The sequence below is a fragment of the Zonotrichia leucophrys genome, chromosome 7, assembly GCF_028769735.1.
Source record: "Zonotrichia leucophrys gambelii isolate GWCS_2022_RI chromosome 7, RI_Zleu_2.0, whole genome shotgun sequence".
Lineage (NCBI taxonomy): Eukaryota > Metazoa > Chordata > Aves > Passeriformes > Passerellidae > Zonotrichia > Zonotrichia leucophrys.
In genome coordinates, this window is record NC_088177.1 from 17,850,856 (window position 1) to 17,873,051 (window position 22,196).

At 41.3% G+C, this 22,196-nt stretch overlaps 2 protein-coding genes across 7 annotated transcripts in view; one reads left to right on the forward strand and one right to left on the reverse strand.

The window, feature by feature from the left end:
- Positions 1-17,218, reverse strand: part of BOLL (boule homolog, RNA binding protein) — a 31,154-nt gene extending 13,936 nt beyond the window's left edge. Inside the window, exons 1-6 of one of the 6 annotated variants that reach the window (XM_064718080.1) lie at positions 17,091-17,218; positions 15,727-15,949; positions 13,141-13,313; positions 12,025-12,105; positions 4,341-4,484; positions 1,352-1,443 (exon numbers count right to left, since the gene is read on the reverse strand). In XM_064718080.1, coding sequence (XP_064574150.1) covers positions 1,352-1,443; positions 4,341-4,469 — 221 coding nt within the window. In that variant the 5' untranslated portion in view covers positions 4,470-4,484; positions 12,025-12,105; positions 13,141-13,313; positions 15,727-15,949; positions 17,091-17,218. Of the gene's footprint in view, positions 1-1,351; positions 1,444-4,340; positions 4,485-6,530; positions 7,135-7,275; positions 7,932-12,024; positions 12,106-13,140; positions 13,314-15,726; positions 15,950-17,090 lie in introns of those variants that run through there. The other 5 variants (XM_064718079.1, XM_064718077.1, XM_064718081.1 and 2 more) reach the window with 5 other exon arrangements.
- Positions 17,219-17,386: 168 nt separating this feature from the next.
- The window catches only part of PLCL1 (phospholipase C like 1 (inactive)), a 178,790-nt gene continuing 173,980 nt past the window's right edge, over positions 17,387-22,196 (forward strand). Inside the window, exon 1 of the mRNA XM_064718136.1 lies at positions 17,387-17,902. Within this exon, the coding sequence (XP_064574206.1) occupies positions 17,642-17,902 (261 nt within the window). The 5' untranslated portion in view covers positions 17,387-17,641. The remainder of the gene's footprint in view (positions 17,903-22,196) is intronic.

A 22,196-nucleotide genomic window follows, 5' to 3' on the forward strand; every position in this document is an offset into this window, starting at 1 on the left:
TGTTAGGGTCATGGTTCATTTCTCAGGGTCACATTACAGAAGGTACGAGTTTCTACCCCTCCTGCCAGCAGATCAGATTTTGCAATACAAGATTATCATTCTTTGTGAGCATTTGTATGTTAATTTTAATACAGAACTTCAATAAATCTGGCCAGCTATACTTTCAAATTTGTGGGCTCTTCTTGTATTGGCATCTCTTAACTGGAAACATTTCCAAGTTCAAAGAAGACAAAGTATTCTCCTGCTTGGGACGTTACCTACACAGATTTTTCATTCTGTAGACTGTCTGGACAATAAACTAATAGATGTAATCACAAACTCATAAGTTTTTAAAATCATTTGTCACGCAGAAGCAACAAAGCCTGTGCTTGGAGTTCAACAGAAATCCTAACAGCATGGAAAGTAATTATTTTCCAACAGATCTGCTGTGAGACATATGTTGGTAATCACAACTGCATCATTATTATGGGCTATATGGACACACATGCAATTATCAGGTACTTCCCGGAACTTCTTGGAATTTACTAGAAGGGCAAGAGGCTTGGGGACAGATCTGGGACCAAGTCTCTGAAGTCAGGCAAGTGGACACTCTGTGCTAAGAGCTGCAGCTCAGCACATAAAACTTGCTGACACATGTTAAGCTGACAGCATTAAACTGTCCTTACTCCTCAGGAGAGAACTTTTGAGGTGAACTCTCGTGCACATTCCTTTTTGCTTCAGTCCTCCCTCCTCCCTTCTCTGGCAGTGCACTTCCCCACCTTATTGACATCACCATCCTTTGGGTTGCAGCAATAATTTTACCATGCAATCTTAATATTTCTCTGTGTTTGTTCTTTGTCATTTCTCCTACTGGTGACTTCCAGTCTCAGTCTCCATTGTAAGTAATCACGATTTAATATCAGATTTGTCCCCTATGCTGCTGTTCCAAAAATCTTCACACAAAAATCTGTTACTGCCATGCACTCCAGCACAATCAGGTGTACCTCAGCTCTTCCTCCACTTTAGGCTCCTTTCCATACTGGCTTTCAGTAATAAAAATATATTTAATAATTAAATAACCTTGCTAGGATCATCTACTTAAGTAATAGTCACTAAGAAAACCTGAAAAAATGGAAACTATTAATTCTGCCCTAGCCACACACAGCTTCATCTTATAACATGACTAGGAGTTTTAGTTATGCAAATTGGAGACATTTATATAGAGATATTAGAGGGCAAGAACAGATTTTCACACACATGGAATAACTGAAACATCAGTGATAAAACATTGTGAACTATAAAAACCAAATTTACTATGGTCAGCTTTCTGTTATTTTCAATTTCCACAATACACTTATTCTACTATACCAACCCCTTTGATACTCCAGCTCTGTCATTTATTATCTTCACTTCTGTCACACTGCCATACTGAGCAAAAAACTTCTTCAGGTCATTTTCATTAGTCTAGTACAGTAAATCAAGAGGGAAAAAAAAAAAAAAAAAGGAAAAGTTAGTTTGCATAGTTATTCAATTAATTAGTTCAATGTTTACCTAAGGACTATTAATGGATGTACTTTGGATGAAGTTTGCTACAAACTAATTACAACCCTGCTTATGAAGACAGAAGAATGAGTAAGTCCGAGCCTCAGGGCCCACTTAACTACTGCATTAATTATTCAATAGTAATTCTAGAAACTTCTCATTAGCAGATTTATGTAACAACTGTCCTTTTACAGTTAAGATCAATGAAGCAGGTGTACTAGATCTGAACTTTCTTTTCTGCTAATTACATGCTAGAGCAGTTTACAGTACCAAAAATCACTGCCATACTTTCAACTGCAATACAACAGAGCATACTGATATACACAGGTCACATAGATCCCCCTAAACCACCGTGATTTAGTGACCAAATCCATTGAATATACCATGATCCCTCCTTCTGAAGTGTTTTTAACATGACAGCCTGCAAATACATACAGGCACACTATACAAACTCCCCACTGTAACAAAGAAAATGTTATTCCCATGGAGAGTGGCCCCAGTCAGCTTGGAAGGAACTGCCCCCTTCCAAAGTATGCAGGGATTAAGACAACTTTCTAATGTAAAGACTCACCTGAGCTTTGTGAACACTCCTCTGCCTTCTGTGAATATTTTATTACAATGTAAGCACAGATCACACATGCTGCAGTGAGCATCACTTCTGAGTTTTAAGCCCTTAGTTAATGCTACACGTCACAGTGGGAGAAGCACAGTTACATGCACACACCACTCATCTATACTCCTCCTTAATTTCAAGTATACCAAGTACTGTTTTACTTCTAAGTAAATTACTTTGATTGTTTGTATACAATTCAGGGAATCCTCTCCAGCACACAGGTTTATGTTCCTCATCCGAGTCTGAAATTGAGTAGTGCTCAAAGTACTACCCAAGGACATAAGGGCTTGCTACACAAACTATGAATTTAGAAAGACAAAGGTTTACATGCAGAGCACTGCATTAATGCAGAATGAGAAGGAAATGCTGTTCTAAGATGCACAGTGAAATCTGCAAGCATCTGTGCAAACATAATATTTAAAAACTTAGTAGAAACACATTGAGGACTTGCCTTTTCCTGCTTATGATAATACAAAGGCACTCCTCAGATTCTTTAAGGAGGGTAAAGGCTTAGGATTAGCCTTTGTCAGTGACACATGGCCTGCACCACTAAAGATGCACCATCAGACCAAGATGAAAGTGTTCCCAACTCTAACTTCCCTTGCTGAATTGTTTCTCTAAATTGGAGAGACCAGGTGCTTCCTCTTGCAAGCAGGAACCACTGCCATGGTGATAGACAAAATGGCAAAATCATAAAAGAACTTGTTAGAAAGCAAGGTAAGTTTTTGTTGATTAACTGTCTCCCTTTCCCACAAAAATGAAGTCAACAGCTTTTGCATCACCCCAAGTGACTTGAATAAGACCTTTGGCTTAAAAAAAAAAAAAGCCAAAACCCCCAATACTTTTTGCCATGAGATTGCCAATAGAAAGCAATTCAAGACTGACATATAAACCCTATGGGGATTAGATCAGAAATTTAATGCTGTGTTTGATATAAAGAGTCATACCCAATGGAAAAGCAACTAAAATGGCTAAAGAGGTTTCACCCCTTCTATTTCCTCACCCCTCTGCAAAAAAAATCCATCCTCTTTATGATTACAAACATGCTTAAACTGCTGTCGAAAATAATTTCATAATAAATTTTGAAGTATCAGCAACTGAACCAAGTCAAGAGACCCTTCAAAATGAACAATAAGTATGATAATTAATAAAAATGTTGATGTTACACAGATAAGTATTTTAACCTTTGAAATTGCAGTGAAGACAGAAGAGAGCAAGAGAGGTCTTTTTATAGCTCCAGAAATTTGCTTACTATTGGTGCAAAAAGCTACTTGCCACTTAATGAAGTCTAATTGTACTGAAGGCCCTGTACATCTTAGAATATGAACACCTCTATTTGAATTACCCCTGCCAAATAAAATAGAAGATTCTGGAATTTCTTGCACTTGTTATGTAAAATAGTCTCAGTGAATGGTCAATTCTTGTTCCTCTTCAAATGAACCAGTACTCAAAAGGTCTCAGCCTAGGAGGATTGATGCAGAGAAAATACTCTTGGTGGGAACAAAGCAACAGCTAAGCAAGCTAAGCACCAAAAGTCAATGGCTTAATCAATTATCTAAAGTGGGAAGAGAGAAAAAAGCTTAAGCTTATCACAAATGTTAAAAGCAACTGAACAAGGTAAGAGTGGCCCAATGTTCACTGCTATTTAAAGATTTTAGGGAACACACAAAGGCACAAGCATTCTAAGAATTAAGATCAATACTGCAAATTACCCAGAGAAGCTTACACACTTCTTTTAAAAACAAACTCTTGCCTTTAAGAAAATTACTATGGTGAGCAATTTACACACTGTAATTATTTGTGTGAACCAGAGGTGTTAGAGAAACAAGCCAGGGAGGTTTGCTTCACTGGTCATATGAAACATTGTGACAGTTTATTAAATCACACTAAGTGGTATACATAAACAAAACGTTCTACATGTTTTTCTTCCATCAGCTCTGCTGATAACAAAGCTATTTTTTTTGAAAAAAGAAAACTCTGAACAAGTGGTGTGTGAAAAGCTTCTAGCAGCTAAGTGTACAGAGCCAACTTTGTAGGACTGTTAAGGAAACCAAGGCTTTAAGCTTTATTCTCTACTGTAGGTTTGGCTATTAAAGTGAAGAGGACTTACCAGCAAAACAAATACACATGAATGTGTCTCTTTTTTCCTTGTTGATTTTTATACTGTTATAAATTATAATTTAGCAGCAAAAAGAGGGAAGAATACCTTAAAATCAATTCCTCCAACAAAGACACGATTTGGAGTGACTGTTCCGAACCTTGGAGAGCCGATCAGATTGTTTAACCTCACCGGTGACACAGTGTTGGGACATGAAGGTAAAGATTCTGTTTGCATCTGATCAGTGGCCTGCTGATTGAAAGAAAACATTTTCAAAATCTTACTCATTACTTATCAGTAAATGAAACAACTCTTAACATTCAATACATACAGAATTTTTCAGAAGGCACAGCAGATGCTGAACATTAATCATGTATTTTTATTCAGAATGTGGCTCAGTGTTTAAACACAAGCTCAATCTTAATCAATTCAGTAACTTGGTGAATATACCATGGTCTAAAGTCCAATGTTAAACACTTCCAAACAAAACACCAATCTTGGTTCAACTTGCAAAGCACCCTGCTGCATAAATTTCACGTTATGAATTCTATTATACAACGTATCTTTGCTCTGCTAGAAGCCCTTTTCAACCTATACAGAATGGAAATTTTAAACTCCATCTGTGCTCTCACAAACATCTACACAACTCTACTCTCTGCAACAGCCTCTGATTAATTTTCCAAGTGCTGAGCAGCCATAATTCCACCACAGGAAATCAATAATCTCCACAGACTGGATGAGAACAGGTCTTGCAGACTGGTATTTTAATTCAACACCCTCTTGGCCTACAAACACAACACAGTGGTCTGAACAGAAATTCCCTCTGCAGAAGAACAACCAAATTGCTCTTGCTCCAGTAAAAGAGCATAACACAATGGGATGTCATGGAAACCATTATTTGGTGGAGCCTGCCTGATGTTTTAAGTTCCAGCATGCTTACACTTGTGAACTGTGAAACAATTTAACTGTAAACTCTTTTCAAAACAAAATAACACTGCCTTACAAAGTCAACCCTAACTGTGAAGATGATAGCTGGAAAGCAGCCATGTAGTATTGTCACTGATTTCTCCAATAGGATTATTTAATACTTTTTTAGCTACTTAAGAGTTACTCCTACTAATTCTAAGTAATGGGTTAATGATACCATTGTGGATATCTTAAAGACAATAAATGCAGCTAAGTTCATGCAATTTCAGTTTTAGACAAGACACAAGTCCTTTCCGAGCGTACTAAAACACACACACCTGGGGAAGAGGAAAGCCTGGGGCTGTTAACCTGATCTGTTCAAGAGAATCCAGTACGCATCTCCTACTGGGAATACTACTCTAGAGTACTAACCTGAACAAACCCCACCTCCAGTAGGCACGGAACTAACACAGTCACTACAGTCCCCAAGAGGATATGTTTTTACAGCAAAAAACTCCTCCGAGACAAAACAGGTTACAGTCTCCACCTCTCTCAGCAATTTCCAATGTACATCATCTGGCAACTGTGTTCAGCACGAAAACTTCTGGATTCAACTATAACAACAAACAGTTGACAACACAGCCAAAATGTATTCCTTACCTCCAAGAGCCCAAACTGCATTTTCTCTGTATACATTTTAAGAGCTGACACGTTAAAATAAGCTACAAATGCAAATACCCCAACGGAAGAAACAAGGAATTAAACACACCACTTATGAAGTCACAATAGTAAATACGGTAAATCCCAGTGAGTTTAAAGTATCACATGTTAAAATCTGTATTGCGATAACCACTTCTTCATCATCAGCGTGGCAATAAGAAAACAGTATTAAAAAGACCAAATATGTGCCATCAGTACTTCACTTGCCTAAATAAATATTTGTTTCTACTGTTTTGTAAACTTCCTTTTTATCAATTTCCCCAATTAATACGGATATTTACATCCATCGATATTTTTATCGATTACTTAGTGCGTCTGGCAACTGTTCGTTAGCAGAATCGCAACATTCACTTTCCACTGAGCAGACTCCCAGTCAGACAACCTAACTCCACGAAGGCCTGGTGATTAAGCGCACTTCTCTCCCTAAACACCTCTGCTTTCCGGAGCCCGTGTGCTGTAAGGTCCGAGCCAGACCCCGTTGCCCCGGCACCGTGTCCCGCACACCGGGGCCGCCAGCGCCTTCTCCACAGCCTGAGGCCGCCACTGACAAAATGGCGGCCCCGCGCGGGCGGCCGCGAGCCGGGGCGCCCCAGCGGGACGGCCCCGCTGCCCGCCCGCCCTCCCGCCCTCCGGGGCGGCTGCCGGGCCCCGCGGCCCCGCCAGGCTCCTCACCGCGCCCTCGGGATCCATCGGTCCTCGCAGCCGCCTCGGCCCCCAGCACGTTCCCGGCACGCGTCGCGCTCCTCAGCTCCGCCTCGCGTCCCGCTGACGCGCGCCCGCGGGGGACGGGCCTGCAACGGGCGGGGGAGGCGGAGCCTGGCGGCGACGTGAGCACAGCGCTCAGCACGATGGAGGGAGCCTTCCCTTACACGCCTCAGCCCGCCTTCCGCGGAGAAATCTCCCCTTCCCCAAATCTCTGCAGCCCCCGAGTACTTTCACGGGATCGCTACGACGGGGCGGCCGGGCGTGCTTCTGTCCCGGCACCCCCTCGCCTCAAGGCCCTGGCGCTGCCGGTCCCCCCGCGCCTCCCGGGGCGGGTGGCTCGCGGCCGCTCCAGTGCCCCGGCCGCTTGTGCCGATGTCCCGGCGGGTGTCGGGCGTCCCGGCTGCTCTGCGCTCCCCTCCCCGAGTACCGTGGCACCGGCAGGGTGGGGCGGGTGGTCCTAGCTGGCTCCCCGCGGTGGTAGCTCTGAGGAGGTATCCGTACTACCCCTCGGAACCGTGCTTTGAAGCGCTGAGTCAGCCCAGGAACCTCCCCCCAGCAATTTCCGCATCACCTGGGGAGGCAAATCCCAGCTGGGTTTATCCTCCCAACTAGTGTGTGAAACAGGGAGGAAAACAGGGTAACACATTTCATCTGGCCTCTGTGGGAGAAAACCAAAAATGCCCAGGGAGGCAGTTACCTGTGTTTGGCTTACCAGGCCATACTTGATGGAGGTCAGAACATAGTTTAGGCTGAACAGCCATCAATGTGAAGTAAAAGTCCTATTTCAACTCAAAGAATCTTCCTAGGGCTCCCAAAAGACTCTTGAGTAGGCTGGCTAGCTTGAAAACAGCTATGGGTCTGGGATGACCTTGGAGACAAAATTTCTGGTCTGGTCAAGAGAGCTGGAAAATAGCACATTAATGACCACTCCCCAAAATACTCCAACTCAAAATATTCTTTTTTCTGCTCTTACTGAACTGGAGGAGAAGCACCAATAGTAATGCTTGTGCCAAGTGTACTTCTGTGGTCATTTACTGAACAGCACTACAACCTGCTCTCCTGTTGCATTATTTCATCCTATCTGCAAATGCATTTTGCCCTTAGAATATCTCTGGTATTAAACAGGTCTGAAAAAAAAAGTCATTCAAATGCCAAACTCATAATCAATACAGGTACGAAGGTGCAGCCTGACAAAAATCTTTGATCTGATGACAGCAGGAGCTGATATTCAGACAAATGTATGCTGAAAGAACCACACCAGAGGGAAAACTGTTTTTCAAAGTGATCAAACATGCACAGGCTAAGTCACCCTGAGACTCAATATCAAGCTCACTACTATCATTAGTTACTTATAGGGGTAGAGAATATAAGTAAAAAAAAGTAGTATGGAATGCTATCTTACCCCCTAAAGAGTTGCTGCTGAGCCAGTTATTAAAGATTAGGAGCAGGCCTGATGTTAACAGGCCACAGCTGCAGCCAATAAGAAGAGTGTTACAAAAGAGTGGATTGGTTGGTTAAGGGGACCTGCAGTCAGTTGGCTACTGTGAGGACAAGGAAGAGTCAGTGCCTAGAGGAGCTGTCTATGAGAAACATCAAGGAGGTATGAAACTCTAGCAATGTAATATAATGACAACAGAACCTTTGTAATATAATGATAACAGTTACTCTCATGGTTTATGTTTTCTCAGTGCTTTAAAATAAAGACTTCAAGGAAGAGCATCTTGACAATGTCTACCTTATATTTCAGTTGAACTCAAATATTTGTATTCTGCTTTATGCAAATTATACCAATCCCACCTAAACCAAACAGCCCTTCACATCATGTAAGACTCCCTGAGGCACAGCAGACTTGCAGTCCCTATGGGACTCTACACTGCTCCTTAATTTTTTGGTGTTGCTTCAACACCTATCAGTTTCTGCAACATTACTCTTATCACACAGAATAAAAACACACAATCCTAGAAAAGTTTCTAATAATTCTGTGTGTGTAATATGCAACAATATAATGCTTAACTCTTACTCTCTTTTTTGGTTTTTTTTAAGCTGAGACAACAGTATAAAAATAAGGGCAATTTTAGCAGAGCTGATAAGATTTTTTTAAAAGCACTTATTTTGTGAGATTATAGAACTCTGCTGAATTGCATTCATTTTATGAATATTTATCAGAAAGCAACAAAGCTTATCCTGAGAACAGCACTACGTTTTAATGATGTGAAAGGCAGAATAGCCCAAGCCTTTCATGTGCTTCATATCTTGATTTGGAGAATTTAAAGTGAGAACAGCTGAAAGAATAAACAAACATTCAGAGACATGAAAGTGTATTTTACAGTTTTAATTGTTGTATCTTCTACATTATACCTTGTCCTTTAGTTAAAAAACCCAAATCTGGGACATTTACATTTAAAATAAGACAGTTGTGACAAAAATGGGACTTTTCAAAATAAATGAGAAAGACTGAGTTGTTTTTTGCTGTGATGCTTTAAAACCTGAAAATTCAACAGACCTATAAATGTAGCAAGATTAGGAGTAGAGCTGGTGTAAAATACTGCCATGCATACAAGATTTGAATATCACAACAAAGGCTGCTGGGCTACCCTGGTGCTGCATGGCTGCTTCATTAAAGGAATTGTTTCCAGGCTGAGGGAGCCACTCTCAAAGGAAGTCAGGAGTGCAACTGTTTTTCCTGATTCCACATGTCAGCAATATATACAGAACGAAATGATCTCCCCTGCTGTTCTCTCCCACAAATTAAAAGGCAGTGCTGGACAGTAAAAGACAAGAGTCTGACAATGCTGGTTCCTGTAGGTTTTCACCTTTTGTCCTTCTTTTAGCATCAGAGAAGGAGGTTAAGTGAGGAAAAATAAACCAAAGAAAAAGCAAGAGAGAAAAATAAGCAGAAAAAATTAATTGGGAGGAGGAAAATAATTCTCCAGGCAGAAAAAGACAAGTATATTTTATGAGTAATACATGGGCCTTACAAGAAATTGCTATTTCACTGATTCACTGACCTTGAAAAGACATGCTACCATTTTTGCTACTATTATTTTTATCTGTGGATAACAACTCTAGTTTTCCCACCAGCCTTTTAAAATCCTTTCATGGAAATTTAAGCATTAATATATCCTTGGTCAGAAGGTGTACCTGATGAAAGATTACTTACTTCCTGCTCTGAAGTTCCTAACAATGTTTCTTAGGATGTTGCTAGAAGATTGGCTTCTGTCTCTGTTGCATACACAATTGCATTAAGGAAAAAAATAAAAATATGTATCTTATGAAGATGTACACACTGATTTCTCTTACGAGCTTGTGACTGGATTCTCTACACCCTGAGCTCAAACTGAAAAACCCAAGAGCTCTTAGGTATTCAAGGACTTGGAGAAGACCTCTCGAGGCAGTTAGCACTGATGGTGGTCACCTAAGAAGTTCTTCTGTGTCCAAGTTATGGTCAGTGCTATGTGGAAAATGCAGAAGTTACTCATTTCTGCTAAGTTTTCCATTTATTCAAATGGGTGTATTTCTCTTATATGATATTTCCATATTGCAGGCCCTTTTCCCACAGCATTCCCTTTCTTGGGTTGGGTACATCTCTCCTTATGAGCTGTGACTTCTCACTCCCTCCCAGTTTCCACCATTCTCTCTAACCTTTATCTCTAGCTCCTACTTTGTTTCTGGTTGCCCTAACAACATTCCTGCTCATCTCCTCTTGTCTCTGTCCCCCTTATTCAAAAACAATTAGTAGATACATAGGAAGAACTGAAAGCATTGATTTTTAAAACGGATTGCTAATCTTTTTCTACTTAACACTGAATTTGAAGAGGTTTTTCCATATTGTTTCAGTTAGAATCTAGCTCTATGAGATCACTTATCTGTGTGAGTGATTACAGGATTTTTATGCTTTGTTTCTGTATTATTTTGCTCAATTTACAATTCACTCTTTTTCCTACATTTGGTAAAATACAGGCTCAGGGCATCTGTGAGCTCTGAAATGTTTACCTTTTTCTTCCCATTCAGTTCAAGGGGGTTTAAGTGTTTGGACAAATAGATAATTTAAATTCATTTTGTTTTATTTGTAGTGGCTCACAGGAAATAATGTAGTGTAAATTTTGGCCCACACTATGGACCTTGGGATTTATAAAACAAGAGACATCATTCTCCCCTTCTTCCTTAGTTTTTTCCTATTGTCCCCCAAATCACAAACCTTTGAAAAGTGCTATGTTCAAGTATGGCTCACTGAGGCTCATTGTGTATAATATCTGCTCATAAAACCATTTCTTGGCATCTTTGACCATCAAACATGCAAAGTATCTATGAGAAAAGCTCTGTTGCCTTTTGGCATCTGCATAGCCTGAAGAGTTAATACACCTGAATCTCCCAGATCTTGCTACCAAGTCTGATTGTACCTCTAGGATGAGATGAAAAGAGGGTAAGTGGTTAGAATGAGAGGATTCTTCCAAACCACAAAGCAAACAGGTGAGTCTAAGTTTGCCCAACACATTTTGTTAGTGATTAGTCTGTAAATCTGTGTATTTGGGAGAAAAACACTCCTGGCCTTGTGTTTGCAGAATGCTTCAGTTGTGCTAATCCTGATGTAAAGTACAGTGGGAGTTAGGATAGCATATAGATTTTAACCAACAGCTGATTGAACCCCACTCAGCAAAGACACAGATAAACAGTGATTAACAATTCTTCCAATTTCTGCATGTTATACTCCCACAGTGGCAAATTTCAGGAAAATAGGCTTACTTAGATTAGTCATTAAGCTTTTTTTTTTTTCCACATCCTTCTAACCTGACATTAAGGAACATGAGATTTTGCAATAAAAGATTAAGTACAGTTCATCCCTGATGGAAAATATTTTTAATCTTCTTAAAATCCTGTTCAATTAATACCAGAGGAATTTCAGTTATTTTGAGGATTACATTGTGATCATAATCAGATTTTTTTTTTTGAGGTGACTTTTCCTAATGAGTGAGAGAGAGGGGCCAACTTTACACATATGAAAAAGAACTAAACATAAAATGTTTTTAGCAGTTTTCAAATTCATGTAACCCTGTGTTTGGAAGTGGTACCAAGGACTAGACCAGCCTGCATATAATTTTAGCTTAATTTTAAAAAGGAAGACTTTACAGGCTATCTTTTCTCTGTTTGCACATACTACCACTTTAAATCAGTGTAGAAGCTGTCAGAAATATTGCTGGGAAATACTGTCTTGACTTTTTTCACAGGAAACCAGCTTTCTTTGACATGAGGCATATGTGAGTATAGCTCTTTCTTTGTGAGGCCAGTCAGGCACAGGTGATCTAAAGACAGCAATGTACTTTTAACACTTACTTGATTCATCTGGTGCATCTTTTTCAGCATTTTTGTTTGGATCAAGGGGCAGTTTTGAAGCAAATCTCTGGATTATCCTAATTTAGCAACTTGGTTCACATCATGGAGTAGTTTCTGAGTGCAAACTGACCTCTCAGTTGAAACCATGAGCTGTCGTTCTCTTCTCCAATGTGCAGATCTTCTATCCTTGAGACTGGACCTGTACAAGCACCTGAAATGGAAAGAATTTCAAGCTCTCATCACCAACACCCTCCCCACGCAGACCCACTGCTATTGGGTTATTTGATACTTTCCCTCACATCCTTGTCAGGACCCTGCAGAAAGAATTTAAATGAATTCTTTTCTCCTGGTGGTTAGGCTACTGCATAGCACCTCAATGGACCAGGATGCTCATTATTAACTTATGTCCAAAACTAGTTAGGCAATGAGGAAGGTTGTATGATTAACAGACAGAAGAATAACGTAAATTCCATTCTTGGTATATTGACCAGATTTTCTCAAAACTCTGTAACTACAAAGTAGATATGAATATGACTCCTGCTGATGTTGGTAGCAATTTCCTTCTGAGGTAGTAAGATTAGAGACTGTAAGGGTAGCTTTTGAACTAGAATATTACCAGAATACTTTCTATCCTTAGTAGGATGAATTCCTGGCTTATAGGTATCATTTAAAGCTAATGCTGCTTCCCCAGCAACTGCGCAGTTCATGATAAGCCAAATAATCCCAAAAAATTGCAGGTAAGTGTGTGGGTGCCATGTACATTTCTAGCACTGAATATATCCATTGAGCTAGCAAGGTACACAGTACACTTGAACCTACTCTTAAGTAATTACCAAAGAATGGAGGAAATTGTTCATACACCTATTGGATCCTACTCTTCACAGTAGTTAACAGGTTCACATAGCCTAAAAGTTAGCAACAACTACAATTAAATTTCTATGTGTGTGTCACAGCTGAAGAAATACTAAAAGCAATCATCAGGAGTTAAAAAGAACTCTGTGAAAAACAGTCATTGGTAAATGTTCTCATTAAGTGGAATTACACCTACCTTAAACAAGAGTCATTATTATTATCATTAGACTTGAATAAGAATTCATCTTTAAGACTCCTTCAAATCCTCAAGAAAATTTCTGCTATAATATATATAACATGCCTTCTCTTCCCTCTCTAAAAACTAGGCAAAAACTAAACATGGGCAGCTTGAGAAAGCTTCACTGTTTGCACAAATGAATAAACTCCTTTTTACCTAGATTGTAGCATGACTTCTGGGATTATCTCAGGCTGTCCGCTAAAAACCTTTTTTTCAGTTACTCGTTATCTTCTCAAACTTCAATCACCGTGGCCAAAAATCTGAAGATGGGTGTGACTTATGACATGAATCCTCATGTAAGTGAACTTAATTCTTGGCAAACATCCGCCCTTGAAAATCAGATTGGAAAAAAAATGGTTAGTTAATTACAAAACCAAATAAGATATTTTACCGTTCTCCCTTAAAAATTTCTAATGTCACTTTCTTCTTTATACCTGGTACCAAATTTAGTGGAAGAATTGCTTTCTTACCAGGAATCTACCCTTTCCTGTCTACAAAATTTGGTTCAAGTGTTGCTATCTGCTATGACAGTTTACAAAATCTATCTCAGATTTTATCCCCCTTTTCATTCCAGGCTTTACCTAATCTAGGCTACACTCAGGCTTGGCCCTGTGTCTATATAGTAAGCAGAGGCTGTAAAATAGGATCAAATATGATCTAATTTGAGGTCCTGATTTTACCATTTCTCACACTTAATTGGTATATCTTTGGGGAAAACAATACTCCTAAAATAAAGGATTATTCCTCAGAGCTAAGAATTGGCAGGAATCTTCTATATCAACAGCATTTTAATTATTAAAAACACTGGATTTGCCTGAAAGTATCAGCAGACTGAAAAGACTTCATCAGTGACTTCATCTGGAATAAGAACATAATTAAGATAGAGGCATATCACAAAAGCCTCTCCTGTTAAGTTAGAGAAGACACAACATTTATACTACCTAGAAGATACAGTGTGATGTGCAAGTACAGTGAAGCTTTTTCAAAGATCTAGGAAGCAAGACAAAACAAGAATTAACCAAAAAAAAAAAAAAAAAGGAAGAACTGAATCAATGTGTGTGTGTAAATATATTTAAAATATAAAAATTGAAAACATATGCAGTATGTTTTAAAATGAAGATTTAACTACATTTGCTTTACACTGCATTTTGCAGTTGCATTTTTTTACATTGCATTTTTTACCCAGCCTAAAAGCTTAATTATAGCTTTAAAGGCAAAAACATGACTTGGGGGGTTGCTTTGCCAAAATGGGAGTGAAACTTAGCAACAAGTACATATTTGTATAAATAAATTATATCATTATAATATCACGTTCATGATGTAACAGCGGAGACACAATAACTGCTAAGGCTTTAAAAAAATCACTTCTTTAAGAACTATCTAGAAAAACATTTTCTTATCAATAGCTTTGCCTAAGTCTCATCAATGCTAAAATTGGTTATGAGTTGCTGTCAGTGTGAATGCATTTGTGAAGAAATCAAACCTTTTTCCCCATTGTTTTCCCTGCCTTGTGAACTAGATGTTCATCACACAAGAAAATCTGTCAGTTTTCACACTTCATCAGCCCTGTTCAATTGGTACAGGAGAACCACTTTTGGCTCCCAGCAGAACACTTAATTTTAAGGCATTCCCAAAATGCAATGTCTAGGTACAAGTACTGGCTTATGCAAGCTGTGCTTCAGCACAGCTCCAAGACAACTGTATTTTCAGCCAGTTTATGATACAAACTGCGCCCACTGAGGAACAATTGTGTGCCTTAAGGATGGAGATGGAGCAAAATGAGTGTAAAAAAAATCCACATTAAAATAGATATTGCAGGCACTTGCTGACTTATGTTCAGACAAACACATAGATGTTTTTAACTACCTTACCTTTCTTAGTTGAACTCCTTGACTCTTCTCAAAAATCTGTTCCTATCTGAAGTAGGTATGGACAACACAGCAGTGTCTTTGTACACATGAATGCATGCATGAAACTGAACACAGAACCTGTTATATACACTTATCACCAACCAATCTTGCTTTCTTTAAACTTTCTGTGCAAGCACTTTTAATGTAAACCTTCTTTTTATCAGCTCTCTTTTTTACTAGACATCAAGTAGTATCAAAACCAATTGCTCTTTTCCTTCATAATTCATGGTTCCCTACAAAGAAAAGCAGATAAATGCAGATGCCTCAGAAGCATCTAGAGATGCAGTCAGAAAAACAGACAACCTTTTATTCTTTTCTACAGAAGAATTTAACTAAACCCTCACTTAGCTGCACCATACATAATTCTAAAACGTGTGCATCTTGTGGACAAACAGATAAGAAATACAATTTGTCCAGTGTTGCCTGTAGGTTTGATTTTCATGAAACTTAAAATCTGTAGAATCCCGGTAGACCTTTTCCAGTTGAAGACTTCAGGTGTCAAAGGTTGTGATATAAGGGTAGAATTAAAAGGTTTTAAACCTTTGATGTCAGAAGACAATTTGTTTGACAATAAATCTCTCTCTAATCTTAAATGTGTAAAACGTATCCTAGGAAGGATAAAGTTCTTTAGTAAGTTATACACATCTGTCTGTGCAACACACTGCAGAGTTTTTGGTAGATGCAGACTTCAGCTATGACAGCACTGTGTTGTTCCCAAATAATTAAACCAATTATTAAATTTGGCATGATTTCACAACATACAGGAAAGATCTGCAACATATTTCTACATGAAGCACTAATTCCCTCTATTAAAACACTTAATGGTAATTACCTTCTCTGTTGTCTTTAAATTAGTCTTCTTAGGTCAGTCTGTGGATACATAATACGTTTTTTTAATTGGTTTGGGGTGTTTCCTCTCCTCTTTGTTGCACTGACTTGGTATGATTGTACAATCCTTCATTCCCTTAGAGTCTGTTCTCTCCATAAATGTTTCTTCAATGTGAATATTTTCAATCTTCTTTTAGTGTTACTTATTTCGTGACTTTTTTTTTTCTCTGAAACAAAGCAAAATAACTGTGGTAAACATGTATTTTTACCTTTTTAACATAAAATTTAGAAGGAAGCTAATGAAAAAAGTTCAGTAGTATCTAGATCTGTCCCTCAACATTTCTTGGTGTTGAATATGATAAGTGCCTCAATACCCTAGACAGACGTTGTAGACCATTTTAAACATGGAATTCTAAATTTATATATTTTATGTGTGTGTATGCATATATCTATATATATATATATATATATATATATATAAAAATTCACATCCTTTAAGTAGCAATTATGCCCTGTAGCCAGGCATTTGCTAGTAGCTAATGACTGGTTAAGGTAAGGAGGTTTTCTTTTATTCTCTTCCTTAATCCGTGACTGTCAACAGGTGCCAAACACGTTCATTAGGGAATTACTTTAGAAAACAGGGAGAACTGAGAGAGCCTGACTGCCTTTAAAGCTGATAACTGTAATTTTGAATAGTCCTACATCCCCAGTGACCACCAGCTCGCCCAGCCCTACCCGTTCTATTTTCCATCTCACTGCATAATCTTTTCTCACTTCTTTCCTGGGCTTTCACCCTTGCTGCACTCCACCCCACCTTTCCTGAGGTGTTCACGTGGATAATCTCATTATAACTAAATACGCCCTGAAGAATTACAAGGGACAGCAGCACCACGCTGGCACGATCCCTTCCCAAGGCTGCCCTTTCCCTGAGGCTCCCGCTGCATCCCGGCACGGGCACCGAGCGGAGCCGCGGCCGCCAGGGGGCGCTGTCGGCCCTGCCAGCCGCCGGCCGGGGCTGTGAGGGGCAGGGCAGGAGCGGGACCGCCCCGGGCTGGCGGCCGAGAGCGGAGCGAACGGAGCAGCCCCGCACAACCTGCTTCGTTTTTGGCTCGTTTTTAAGAGGCGGAGGAAGCCCAACGTGAGTCTTCGATGTCTTTTGTGAGCTGTCTCTTACGGCTCGCATCCACTCTGCCGGCCCGCCGTCAGCAGCCTCAAGGTGCCCCTGACAGCCGCAGCCCCCACAACCGGCGCTGGCAGCGTCCCCGTTCCTACCACGGTGCCTCAATTCGGTGCTACCACTGCAGGATATTTAACCTAAGTCACCCCTTCCACACGCTGCTTTTACCCCGGCACAGAGGCAGCCCAAACCTGCCTAAAACACGCGCAGAGAAGCATTCCCGCGGCCGCCCCGGCGCACGAACGCTCCCGACAGGCAGCCCGGTCCTCCACAGGGCCTCTTCGTCAAGGTCGCGGCGGGGACGACCAGGTGTTACGAGTCCTCCTCCAGCGCCCCGGCCGCCGGCCGCCCCCCGCGCACCGCCCCGACCGCCCGTCCAGGCGTCCCGCGGGCACGCCCCTCCTCAGGGCCATTGGCTGCCGCTGCGCCGCGGGGGGCGGCCGCGCCGCCGATTGGCCGAGCTCGCCGTCCGTCAACATAAGCCCGGCTCCTGTCACAACAGCGCGGGGCTGTGGCCGCACTTCCTGCGCGCTGAGCGCGTCCCCCACCCCGCTCCTCTGGCTCCGCGGAGTTCCCCGCGGGCACCCTCCGCCCCGGGGACCGACATGGCTCCTCCGGGGAAAGTTGCCGCTGCCGCCGCCGTGCCGTGAGAGGAGCGCCGCGGGACGCCGTCCGTTCCTCTGTCCGTGTGACTCCCCGCCCTCTCAGCACCCCGGAGAAGTTGACACCGCTCGGCGGGGCGATGGCAGAGGCTGCTGGCGGCAGAGAGCAGCCGGCGGCGGGCCGTGCTCCTCCTGACGCCGCTCACCGTGCCGAAGAGGAGCCCGAGCCGGCATCCCTGGACGCCGGGGGCAGGAGGCGGGAGCGCCGGAGCGGCGTTTCGGCCGTGGGTACCGCGGAGCGCTTCCCCGGCGGCACCCTGGGGCCAGCGGCAGCGCCCGACCCCGACGCCTGCCTGCTGGAGGCGGCCAAGGCCACCCCGCGGAGGAGCAGCATCATCAAGGTGAGGCTGTGCCGCGCCGCCGCCAAGTTTGCGCGGGTCCCGCCGCCGGGTTAGCCAGGCTGAAGCCGCCCTTCGGTGCGCCCTGCCTGTGGGAGGGGGCCGGGGTGGGCAGAGGGGCGGTGGGACCCCTCCAGGGTCGGGCTGCCCGCACCCCCGCGCAGGTGAAGCCGCCGCGCAGCGCCTCTGCCCTGCCTGCGGCGAGCAAGGACGGCGGGGCCGCGGCGCCGCCTCCCCGGAGCCCCCGGGCAAGGTGCGAGCCCGGCCCGAGCGGCTCTCGGGGTCTGTGCTGGGGCGCTGCTCCCGCCAGCGCTCAGAGGGATCAGCGTGACCCATGGGGCAGCTTCCCGCCGAGTTGTAAAGTTTTTGTATAGCAGCTCGTATATGTTCTTATTTAACATTGATGAAGCACCTGGAAGGCAGAGTAAATAGCTTCTATAGCGCTGGCTTTCTTAGTTCTTGAGCGGTAAAATATGCAGTGTCACAAATTAACAGAAGGTGTGTTTGGAGACGGACTGTAGTACAGGTTGTTGCGGAGCAGCACCGGGTGTTTAGCACCTTTAATGTGAAATTAACAGGTCGGGCGTGACTTTAAAGCCTCCGCCTTTGTTATTGTTTGGTAAGGAAAATGGTTTTATGATTATGTTGATTCTTCTTTTTTTTCGGCTTAATTTTTTATTTTAAATGAACTCTGTGGTTTTGAATTAAATGGCATCTCCTTGCAAGTGTGTAGGCTTAATCGTCAGTTTCTGGGGGACCGATGAATGAAATCTCCTGGGCGAACTTAATTTAGCATATGGTCACACGTGATCCTCTTGTTAGTTATTTGCACTTGGAAGGCATCGGGAGAACAACGGAAAAGAAGACTTCTCATCTGTAAATGTGTGAAGGCTCTGGGTAGAGCTCTACCTTAATGCTGGAAGCTCAGGACGCATGCTTAGCTCTTGCAGCTTAATATGTCTATTCAACGGGAGAGCAGATACGCGAAATACTTGCTTTTTGCATTTTAAAGCTATAAACGTTCAGAGGAGACCGAGGTGGTTAAATGCAAAAGAGTCTCGAGGGTCCTTTGTAAGTTTCGGGTTGAAGTATTAACCCATTAAGTTCAGCAAAGAGTTAAGGTTGTTTTTAGTTTTGTAAAGACACCCACTATGTCTTTACATGGGAATGCTTCCAGTCTGAAGTTGCATAAATGTAAAAATGCTTTGCTAAATCAGGACCAAAGTTCTGTAACTGTACTGCTAAGGAGATGATATTTTCTCTTAGAATTGTGTGAAGGTTTCAAAAGTTGAAAATACACAGTCTTGAATTTCAGTTAAAAATGTATCATTATTTTTACAGGCTATACCAGTTCCATGTGGTAGATGTTTTAAGGTCATAAACGATGTATAATTGTCAATGACTGAGTAGCATTTTCACTACTGGTTGCTAATTGATATTGATAATTTAGCACATCTGATAATGATCAGCCCATTAGCACATAGTGCTAACAATCACTCTTCTAACTGGAGGAAGTTCCTTCAGACCTATCTCACGATGATGTTTAGAAAGAGAAAGATTCCTGACAGAGGTAAGAATGTATTAATGTTCTTATACAAGGAACTGGTAAGGCCTCATCTGAAATACTGACTAAACTCAGTTTCCTATGCTTAGGAATGATGCATTCAAACTGGAGCAGATCCATAGAGGGACAGCTGGGATGGGCTGATAAGGTCTCTGGGGTGAATACTGTATGAGGGGGAAAATAGATTTCTTGGACAAAAGCAAAGGTTTCTTATGTGGAGACCCAGTCTAGAAACTAGAAAGTTGCTCTGGGCCCTGTAAGGGTTTGGAATGATCTTTTGATAGGAGTGGAATGAAAAATACCATTATTAGTCTTAAATTCAATTGTTAAATAGATGGATTAAATTAGATAACACGGCTGTGTCTCATAGCAGGTGTCTGAACTTGAGAATTCACAGGCTGTGAATCTCTAAGGTACAGTGCTGGGACCTCATAGAGAGCATTGCATTTCTTTTCCCTCAGGGTTGTCTCAGTGGTATATGAACGTGTTTGGAATCACAGTTTTCCATTGGCATTGTACTAGGAAATGCTATTAACTTGGGGTAGATATTAAATGATGTATTTGTCTGCGTTTTCAGGAATTTCTAATGTATTAGGACGTATTCATCAGGTGTTAAATGTAAATTTTAGTTTGAATTAAGATAAAACCCTCCAACTTCCATTTTTTTTTTCAGGACTTCAACATGCAGGATTTCTGCACAAGCATTATATTTTACAGGAAAATGAAATTTCTAATGATTTATTATATTTATTTTACTCCAAAATGTCCATATGTTCATTTAAATCTACAGTCAAAATAGTATTCCATTGCTTCCTCTAAGCTGATCTTATCTGCTGAAAAATGTGACTTAAGAAAGCAAAGGAAGTTGCACAGTAAGGACGAGCTCTTACTCTGCAGGAGTTGAACATTCTTGCTCTGTTTTCCCATTTATCTCTCAGCTATTTAAAGGTGTACTTTAAACCTGAGTGGTCTCGCTCAGTTAAGCAAAAAAGTTAAAATTTTGTAAATTTAGATGGTCAAAGTACACTTCTAACAGCATTTTTTCCCCAGATGTCTTTTGGAACTCTGCAAGTCTCAAGGTTAGCATCTGCGAGTTCAGTTCCAGTGGGAGCCAGACTTGCTTACATTGGAGTGTTCTGGCACCCACAGTATAACTGTGGAGTACAAAGGCTGAACAGGGACTTGCTTTAAAAACCTTCCCTGCAGCAGAATCCACTTGGCATATATTGCGAGTAAAATATGAACCCTTCTAAATAATCTTCAGTGTGTTCATGTGCTCTATATTTGGCTTCAGTAACAAGAGAACTCATTTATATAAAAAGAACAAAGTGGAGCCAGAAAATTGTTATTCCCATTTTGTTTTGCTGATGTTCACAGCTTTGTAGGTTGAGGTAAATTTCATGAGAAATAGTTGTAGCTGTTCTTGTGCATTAGGTTGTTTCACTAATGTGCGTTAGTTGGTTTTTTTTAGGTTATGTGTTTTGGTTTTGTGGGTTTTTTCCTAATGCAAGGAAGAGGTAAGTGGTCTTACTACAGAACTGGAACGAGAAAGGGAGTTTGCCATGAGGAACCTGAAATCATCAGGCAGGAATGCTTGGAGATAAAACTAGAGAAATGGCAAGAGATCATAGAACTTGACCTGTTTTCTAGGAAGTCTAAAGATGGAGTATGTGTTGACTAAATTATTTGCCAAGTGTTTTTTTTTGTTGTTGTTGCTTGTGAATAATCCAGGCCCAGTTGTTTGCAAATAGAATAATAATTGGAACCACTTTTAGGCCAGGAGAGCAGAGGACAGTGCTTGGAGAACTGGTTTTCTGCTTTCTTTGCATGTAATATTTTGCAAGGCTTCCTGTGTGGGGGGGGTCTAAACAGAGTAAATGGATGTTGTTTTCCTTCTGGCATGTTCCTTCTGCCATTGCCATGTATGAGCGCTTTAATAAATGAGTAGGAAGGCTGTGTAATTTGTTATGTAATGCTACTGAAATACTTTGTAGCTTTCTACCAAAATATTTCTCTGTCAATTCTTATCAGGCATCTCTCTCTGCTTTGTTTGCATGCAAGACAAACTTTTGGGATCATGTGTTTGTTTTCTTCCTGGATCTTTGTTTTAAGATACTGTAGCAGATAACGCAGCAGACTGTGCCCATGAAATGAACTTGAAGTAGCAGCTGCAGACTCTCTAACTCAGACTTTAACTTCAGTCACAGTAGAGCTGTGACTCCTTTCGCTGAAGTTCTTCCAAAGGCTATTTGCCTGCTTCATGTAGAGATTTCTTTTCCTTTAAAAGCTGGTTAAGTTGTCCTTGCTTATAATACACCACTAGCCTAAGAACTGCAAGTTTTATTTAGGATTTTGCAGTTTAATTAATCAGTGGAAGTGTATCAAGATAGCCAGCTGTCTTATTTCAAGACGTGTATTTATGTTTGTGATGTTCTCAGTTTAAAAAAAAACCAACCCTGCAATGAAAGCAGTGAGGCTTAGTTTCTTTGAGTTTGTTCTGATGTGTGGTGACAGAATTAAAGTATTTTAAATACACACCACATCTGTCTATGCGATGTAACTATTTAAGATTGTTTTCAGAAGACGGTTTTTCAGGACTGTAATGATTCTCCAGAAGCTTTTACATAGCTTTTTGTTGTGTAAGCTTGCATTTAGGCACTTGCTGCTTAATAATCTTTAACTATGACTATGTAAAATTCATTAAAGCTGATAAACTACTTGATAGTCCAATGC